This window comes from Arachis ipaensis, chromosome B4 (assembly GCF_059453495.1).
Source record: "Arachis ipaensis isolate K30076 ecotype BB chromosome B4, ASM5945349v1, whole genome shotgun sequence".
Classification (NCBI taxonomy): Eukaryota; Viridiplantae; Streptophyta; class Magnoliopsida; order Fabales; family Fabaceae; genus Arachis; species Arachis ipaensis.
Window position 1 is genome coordinate 11,983,937 of NC_142439.1, and position 8,312 is coordinate 11,992,248.

At 35.1% G+C, this 8,312-nt stretch overlaps 2 protein-coding genes across 3 annotated transcripts; both read right to left on the minus strand.

Moving 5' to 3' along the window:
* Window positions 1-1,751: 1,751 nt before the first annotated feature.
* Window positions 1,752-3,973, minus strand: LOC107638949 (Sec14p-like phosphatidylinositol transfer family protein). Its single transcript, XM_088483113.1, has 5 exons — window positions 3,720-3,973; window positions 2,674-3,633; window positions 2,464-2,588; window positions 2,235-2,379; window positions 1,752-2,141 (listed from the first exon to the last, which is right to left on the minus strand). Exons 2-5 carry the CDS (start codon window positions 3,622-3,624, stop codon window positions 1,887-1,889), a joined length of 1,476 nt encoding a protein of 491 aa, XP_088339239.1. The 5' UTR covers window positions 3,625-3,633; window positions 3,720-3,973; the 3' UTR covers window positions 1,752-1,886.
* A 733-nt stretch (window positions 3,974-4,706) lies between these two features.
* Window positions 4,707-7,864, minus strand: LOC107636090 (cytomatrix protein-like protein). Of its 2 annotated transcripts, XM_088485139.1 has the most exons (6): window positions 7,417-7,860; window positions 7,203-7,314; window positions 6,370-6,443; window positions 5,703-6,281; window positions 5,490-5,570; window positions 4,707-5,010 (listed from the first exon to the last, which is right to left on the minus strand). In XM_088485139.1, exons 1-6 carry the CDS (start codon window positions 7,663-7,665, stop codon window positions 5,002-5,004), a joined length of 1,104 nt encoding a protein of 367 aa, XP_088341265.1. In that variant the 5' UTR covers window positions 7,666-7,860; the 3' UTR covers window positions 4,707-5,001. The 2 variants fall into 2 exon arrangements, with proteins under 2 accessions (XP_088341265.1, XP_088341264.1); XM_088485138.1 differs by lacking the exon at window positions 4,707-5,010 and having other exon boundaries at window positions 5,184-5,570; window positions 7,417-7,864.
* Window positions 7,865-8,312: the final 448 nt, after the last annotated feature.

The following is an 8,312-nucleotide window of genomic DNA, read 5'->3' on the forward strand; positions in this document are numbered from 1 at the left end:
TAACAAGCAAATATAGCAAGTAAAGCAATAACAAGAACACACCGAGATTTTAACGTGAAAACCCCATCAATGTGAGAGGTAAAAATCACGGGTCGTCCAGACCAATGAAATAGCTCCCCTATAATCAAATGAGGTACAAAAGCACAAAAACGTGCATATAATCAGGCAAAACATCAAATCACCAAAGCTTACAAATGAGAAGCAAGAAGATGAAATATACCCAAAAAATAGAGCAGCTGTCGAAGCTAATTTTTTTCCTCTACAGACTTCTAATTAAAATCTTTACCGTTAAAAATGAAGAACAAGATGTTAAGAATCTACAGTCCAAATTTCACGTTGATCCAACGGTGAAAAAATGAGAAACTGCCGTTCAAAGATTGCTGCTTTGTGTAAAAACGGGAAACCTAATTTCTCTCACTGCAGACTTCCAATCAACATCTCCACCATCTAGAATGAAGAACAAGATGAGAGAAACACACAGTTTAAATTTCAAGCCGATCTGGTGATTACTCTCTTTCTCTCAAATTAACCCCAAAAATCTGATTAGAATTGTAGCACAATAAGTACAAAAAAACATCCTCAAAATATTGGGTTGGACCTCACAAAGGAGAGAAAAAACCCAACAGTTATGTTTTATTTGCACACGAGTTTTGACAAATATATTGCGAGTTCTATCTGCAATCCGAGTTCCACTAGTTCCGTCTCTACCCCGAGATCCCACTTCAATAATCACCTCGAGATCCCGCTGCTTTGTCTGCACTTTGAGTTATGGTCATTCATGCATTTCAAGTTTTCAACAGTTTCGCCTGCTCCAGAGTTTTTTCGCACCTACAAATTCTGAGTTTTGTTTGCTCGTCAAGTTTTTGCAATTTTACAAACGTCTTGACTCTTGAATATTCACACTTTAAAGTCTAAACTTAAGATAGTTTCATTAGTTCTGATTTAAGTTTAAAGGAAGATATTGGAATAATATTTAAGTATTAGTTAGATTAAAACTTATATTTGAATATAAATTAGATAGTTATATTCGTGATTTCTTTTTTATTTGTTTGACACCTATAAATAAGTAGTACCTTTTCTTAATTTCTTGGATGAACTGAGTAAAAACTTTTAAATTTTGAAAGAGCCTTTTTTTTTTTGGAAACATTTTACTCTCTAAAAATTTATAAGATCCTTTATCATCTTTTTCATAGAATCAAATATTTATAGGTATTTGACTATTTTACGAAAAATAGTCAAAAACTTATTTGTTCTTGAATGTAAAAGTCATATGAACCTAGCTTAATTATAAATGTAGCGAAAAGTCCTCTTTGCATTATTATTATGACAACATCTCCAAAGATCAGCACTCAGCAGCAACTTGGAATGGAAGGAATGATTGAAGCATGATTTTCGGACAATTACTATTCTTGAGACCATTTGACTATTTCAGTCAAGAAACTATGTCTAAGTGTTTGGTGTTGTTGGTTGAGTCAAGAAACTCCATAACAAGTGGTTAATTGATTTCTTTTCAGGTGAAGAGTGGTGTAACAATTCACTCTATTGGTTGTTGATCATAATGTGGGAGATAACAACGGAGTTTACAGCTTTATTTAGTGGTATTGGCTGTTTTTTTTTTTTTTAGTTTATTTATGTATGTTGACTTATTTTTTCTTTAGATAAAAAAGAAAACAAGTGTTAGGTGGAGTCTTCCTCAATCTATTCTAGTTAGCAAAAAATTAATTTACACTGTAAAATTTGACTCTAAAAAAGAATGAATAATGATTCTGATTCTCTTATTAGCCAACACTAATGAATAATGATAAAAGAATAAAGCCCTGTTGTTTCTGTCCACACACACACATAAAAAAGGAACTTAGGAACATCTGAAGTGAATGTATGAATCCTCAAAAAGTGTTGTTGATAGTCTTGTATCGGTACCAAACCCTCTTCTTCTTGTTTGATGTGTTGTCTATGGTGAGCACAACTTTCCCTGCTTCATTGTTCCTAAAAGTGTTCCTAACAGGCCCTTCTTGTGAACCCATTTTCTTCCCTTTCTGAACAATGATTGTGTATGAACCCTCATCTGAAGGAACAAATTCTTCCTTGTAACTCACTTCCCAACCCAGCACTGTCACATCCCAACACAATGTGTTCCCAACCTGTTCATTCACAAAACACATTATATATCAATTCAGTCAAATTAGTACATTGAAAAATCATTGTATTTAGATACAATTGCATGCAATAGGTACCTCCAATGTAGGAATCTCAATAGTTGCAGTTGATGCAGCCTTGAGAGTGAGTTCTGAAACAGCACCATCTTCTGAACAGAACTCTGTGTCATCTTCCCTCTTGAAACCACCATATTGAACTGGGATCTCCTCAATTGGAATGTATCTATTTGACATAAAAAGTAAGTAATGAATTAAGATTATTCAAAATTAACAATATAAAAAGGTGTCAATGGATGAAGTAACATACTTGATAAGTGTTTCAGTGACCTTAGCAGGGCGAGCAACCACAAATTTTCTCTTTGTTCTTTGGGTCAAGAAAGGAGATAAAAGTGCACTTACAGCATAGTACCAAAAAGGAACATTGATGAAAATCTGCAATTCAACATAATTGCACATTAATCAATTACCTAACACAACAATGTGTCCATGTAACTGAATATTGATGTAAGAAACTTACATGTTTGGCCACCAATTCAGGGTAATTATCCTGCAAAAGTGAAACAACTTGCTTTACTGCAATTCTGAGCTCTTTCTTGGAGGGTCCAGGGGAGTTCTTAAGGTCATTGACTTGAAGCAAGGAAGTGACACCACCTGGCTTGAAATTGAGCTTCTGAATACCCTTCTCCATCATCTGGCACCTCCACCTCAAGAACTCGATGCGCTTCTCCTCCGATCCAAAGCTCTTCTGGTAAAGCTCCTCATTATCAAACACACCATAGATGTTGTAGCACACTGGGTGCCCTTCACGATCAACACCACTCATGCATGCTGCAGAACCCAACCCAGGTCCAAAATCCTCATCCACAACAGAATCAATGCTGGATTCTTTCCTCCATTTCAGGGTCTTCTTCAGCATCTCAAATGCATCACTGACCTTGAACTCCCTAGCCCTCAGGAACTTGAGAAGAACTACATCAGTCCCTTCCTCTCCTTTGCTTGGCAAAACGGGTACCCCCCAAAGAGACACATCCTTCTCCACTTCAACACTTTTCTCCTCTTCTTCACTTTTCTTCTCCTCTTGTTCCTTCAATGGTTCCTCACCTTCCTCATCAGCACCTTGCTTTTTAACTTCTTCTTCCTTCTTATTATCCTCTTCAGTAGCTTCATTCATCTTCTTTGACTCTTCTGTCTTTTCATCAAAGAGGTTGTGTCCCAAGATAGCTTCCTCAAGCTTAGCCTTGAGCTCATTCAAGGCTTTTCTCTCAAACTCTTTGAGATCAGAGAGGAAGTTGCTCTCTTCCCTGTAGGATGAGCTCTTCCCCATTGTTTCTGCCTTGGATTCTTCCACTTCAAGAACCTTCTCTTCTTCTTCTTCTTTTGCAGCAGCAACATTCTTCTGTGGCTCTTCAGCAGGAACCTCAGAAGCTCTTTGTTGGGTCTCTTCTTGAGCAGTAACCTCAGCAGTCATGGCTACACACTGAAAAACAAAAGAGAAAAACTTGAGACAAACCCAAGATTCTAGAAGTGATAAAAGATGTAAAAAACCAAGGAAAGATAACAAACCTAAGTGATAAGCAGAGAGTAGAAGTGTTGTGTTGAGTTGTGTTATGGTGAAGTGTGAGAGTTATATATATAAATATTGGAAGTAAAGAAGGGTTGTTAGGGGCAGCAACGGTCACATAATTGGATCCATGACAGAGAGAAGAGCCGTTGGAGGATTCTTGTTCCCGAGAGTTTTGCTTGGCGTGAAAAAGCATCAATGTGGATTGTGGCCCCACTCTCCACTAAGACATGCTTCTTCCTTGGAACAACATCACAACCTTATTTTCCTCAAATCTGTTATTATTAGTACTCACTCTTTTGTCACCTTCAACTTCATATACACCTATCTCTCTGTTAATCGATGTTAGATCAGTGAAAATAGTAAGCATTTTAATTTTCTAATAAAAAATTTTGGAAAGCACTACACTATTATCTTGTGACATGGCAGGCCTTCATTTGTTAAAAAAGATTGCTTCTTTGTTTGACTTGGTCTTCCAAGCACCTTGCTTTGCTTAGTTGGCTGGAGAGTAGGGACAAATTACATGTTGGTCTAAAGCATCTCTAAAGAGTAACGTTGCATTTTTGGAATTGATTTCTTGCAGAGAATGATTGCACTTAGTAATGTTTCTCTTAGTTATAACAGCACACCATTAATCAAATTCCATTGTGATATCTCGCATAAAAAAATAAAATAAAAATCCAGTATGGCATATCTGTAGTGATTTATATATCAAATTATATGTGACTATGCTGAAGACTAACTTTGCAAGAAGTCTTTAGGACCATGCTATAGCCCGTGAAAAAATTAGTGCATTATGCAGTACAATAATTTAATAATATAGATCTTAGCAAAACAGTATATGAATATTTCTATTATATCTACACTGAGTTAAACTTTATATATTTGCAGATCTTCTCAACAATTTGTTGTTTAGCACTGATATATGTGTGTATGATTATAATTATCTCCGCAATTTGTGCACAAATTAAACAACTGGAAGTCATGTACCAATAAGATTTGTCCTTTCCTTTATTTTTCAATGAGCATAAATATTGACATCTGACAAGCATATCTAAACAAATGTTTTTGAAGTCAGTTAAGGGACATTCATATAATGAATGATCCTCATTTAATGGCTCTCATCATGCTTCTGAAAATGTGTAATTGTTCCTTTCTTTCTTGATGTCAATAACCAGAACACCTCCATCAACTAAAGAAGCCACCAAATCTTCCTTGATCCACATGAACAAGTCCATACTCCTTGAGCCACTAATATATTATTTCTTCTGGTTACTTTTTTGCTTACATTTTCTACAAACATTTGAAAAAAAAAAGAAAAACAAATCTTAGGATTCAAATTAGAGTTCAAACTTTATTTTCTCATCCAAAGACCTTATGTAAGGTGCAAGTAAGCAAACCAAATGCAAAACAGTAAACAGATGATTTTAAGATTAACAAATCTAACATTTCACCAGAAGAACTTCTGTCAAACTAAAGAGATACATGAATTATGTAAATAATGAATTCCTCACATCACAAGCTAAGTGAATACAAGATTAACCCAAAAAGTGGAACCCCTTAGATTACAAACCAAGCAGATGATACATGATGTTGAACCTTTACATTACACAAACTAACTCCAAATATGTTCATTAGAAGCACTATGAACTAACAGCTTACACATACATTTACATAAAAGTTGCTACATAGTCTACTGTTCCTAATGGGGTAATAATTTAATTAAAATATCTCATCTGTCATACTTTTGCAGAGGACTTCAATTTTGGTACCTTGAAGCTGGAAGAGAACAGTTTCGGAGTCACAGAGGTGAGAATAACTGGACTTTCTTTCCTCTTCAGGCTAGTATTTCCCTGGAACATAAAAAATTCAAGGAGAGGGAAAACAATGAGAATAACAATAAGCAGCACAATCATTACTAGTTATTAAAAATGAAATTAGATATGAGCAGACCAAAATTAGTGAAACATTAGAACAGGCTATACCTTTCCAGATAATTTTGAAGGAGGAGGGGCATCAGGAGTAGATACTTCTTTTTTCACAGAGACATTTCTGTGCCTGCCACTCTTGCTGGTTCCTGAGTTACAAGTTTTAGTCCCTTCCGTGCATCGGTTTAAAACAGGTGTAACTTGGTCTTTCCTGGACTTTCTAACAGATTCCATCTCCGAAGACAATCGTGATATTTCTTGGTTTAATCTTTCTGTCTCAGCCTCCATACTAGCCACTTTACTAACTAACTGTGAAATAGTACTATCCTTTTTGTTATTTTCTGACTCCAGTTGTTCCACAAGTGCTCTTACCTTCTCATTTGCTTTCTCTACTTCAGCTTGTTTAGCACTTAATTTATTGCAATATTCTTTTTCCATGATATTGTATTGATTCCACACAAATTTCTTTTCTGAAACAAGCTTCTCACGTTCTTCTTTTAATATTCTCAATTCATCTTTGATTTTCAAAGAACTCATCTCTTCTACGGAATTCGTCCCAGGTGACTTGTTCTCTTTCTCACTATCAGTGTTTCTTTTCTTCCTCTTGTCAGCATCCTTCAATACTGTTCCTTGATCCTGTTATAATAGAAACTATTCAGCATAATGAAATGCCTAAAAATATTGGAAAACTCAAAAACGTATGCAATGCTGACAGTGAACATACTTCTCCTTTAGCGGATTTGCAAGAATGGTTTTCAAACAAAGCTTTAAAATCGGCCAAATCATCCTCCATATGCTCTGCAGTTAAACAATGCCAAGTCAACAAATGTGGTTACAGTGATTTCAAATTGACAATTAGTACAAAACCCTGTATTACAAAAACCAATAAAAAAAAATGGGTGTCAAAAAACAACGAAAAAAACAAAAACAGACAAGACTATTTGAAAACTAAAAGCAGCTTAACAGAAAACCTCACTCTGTAGAAAGCAATGGGCAATCAAATATTTCACCATCTAATCTAAAACAACCTTCACATTCATGATGTAAATTCGGTGCAACACAATTAAATTCCAGGACCCCTCCCCAGGAAGCATTGGAAATCTATCGCCTAAATGTCAATGGATCACAAAATTACATTAGATAATTATTATAAGTTTAACACTTTAACTATGCTTCCGTACACAAAAATAGCAAATAATCCCAACTGGGTTCAATGGCATGGTCAAAAGTCAAAACTAATCTGCAGTGTCCCCCCCCCCCCCGGGCCTCTTTTTCCGCCCCCCAAACAACTCAATGTAGCAAGTTCTACAATCAACTTAAAGAATTAAAAACAATAAGAACCCAATTTTTTAAGTTGCTTGAGCTCAAAATTGAAGGGGAAAAAAAAATCAAATTCAGGATCTGAGACCAAGAACAGGAATAGGGAAAAAAGAAGAACCTTTATCGTTCAAAGAAAAGAAAAACGCAACTTTCTTCTAATTTCCCACAAATAGAAAGGGAAAAGTTATCATAAGAATTTAATCAACCAAATCACAAAAGAGGGAAAGAGGAACGTACCCAAAATCCATTTGTAAACAGAAGCCTCCCTATTCTTGTAACCCAGCATCAAATCCTCTCGGGCCGCCTCCAATAACCGTTTCTTCTCCTCAAATTTCAAAACTCCCTTCATCTACCCAAAAATTGATCTTTTAGTATGGAGAAATAAAAAAGAAATTTTGCAATTGCTTTAAGAGTCGGAAACCCAAAAGGTGAAACTTTTGGTTAAGAATACCTGCGAGATGTGATCGCTGTGAATGCGGTTGTCGGATTGCCAGGCTTCGTTCTGGATTCGCCAACGGTCTTGGAGGAACTTGTTCTGCGTTGAGATCGACTGAAGCTGATTCTGCTGGTTGCGCACCATCTTAACCATCAAGTTGAAGACGTTGCCCCAGTTTCGCCGCTCCGATGCAGAAGGAGGAGGAGGAAGAGGAAGTGGTGTAGCGGCCTTTGAAGATTTCTTCTTTGACCTTGTCTCGGGCATGGCATACAAATTGAAGTTGAAGAAGAAGAAGGAGGAAGAGGAGGTTTGCGGCAGCGAATTTGAAAACGGGATTTGCAACGGTCGAATATTTTTTTTGTTAGTGAAAGAGTGTGTGTGTAAGAGGGAACCCTAACTTCAAAGTTCAAACTTTAAAAGCAAAATGCGTGTCATGTCGATTCTACAACGGACGGAAATACATGTTGTAAGATGTTTAACATGTATTTACTATCTATTTAGTTTGCAATGCAATTAGGTATTTTTTAAATATTATTTTTTATAAATTTTTGAAGAGAAAAAAAAAATAAATTTTTTTTATATTTTAAACAACTGATATATAAAAATAAATATTTAAATTAATTAAATAATAATAAATTATTAAAAAGATTGAATTTTAAAGGATAAATAGTATTTTTGTTTAGTTATATAATTTTTCATAGTACTTATGAATTACTGCAACTATTATTAATAAGGTCTATTTTGTTTTGAATATTCTAATGTTATCTTTTGAATTAATAAAATAATATTTTTTAATTGAACAAATTATTCTTTGTGATGATTTATGTAGCTATAATATCTGTTAGAGAATCATGTTAGAGAATTATTAGAATCAATTTAGATTAATTAGTATCGTCTATAGTATATCTGTA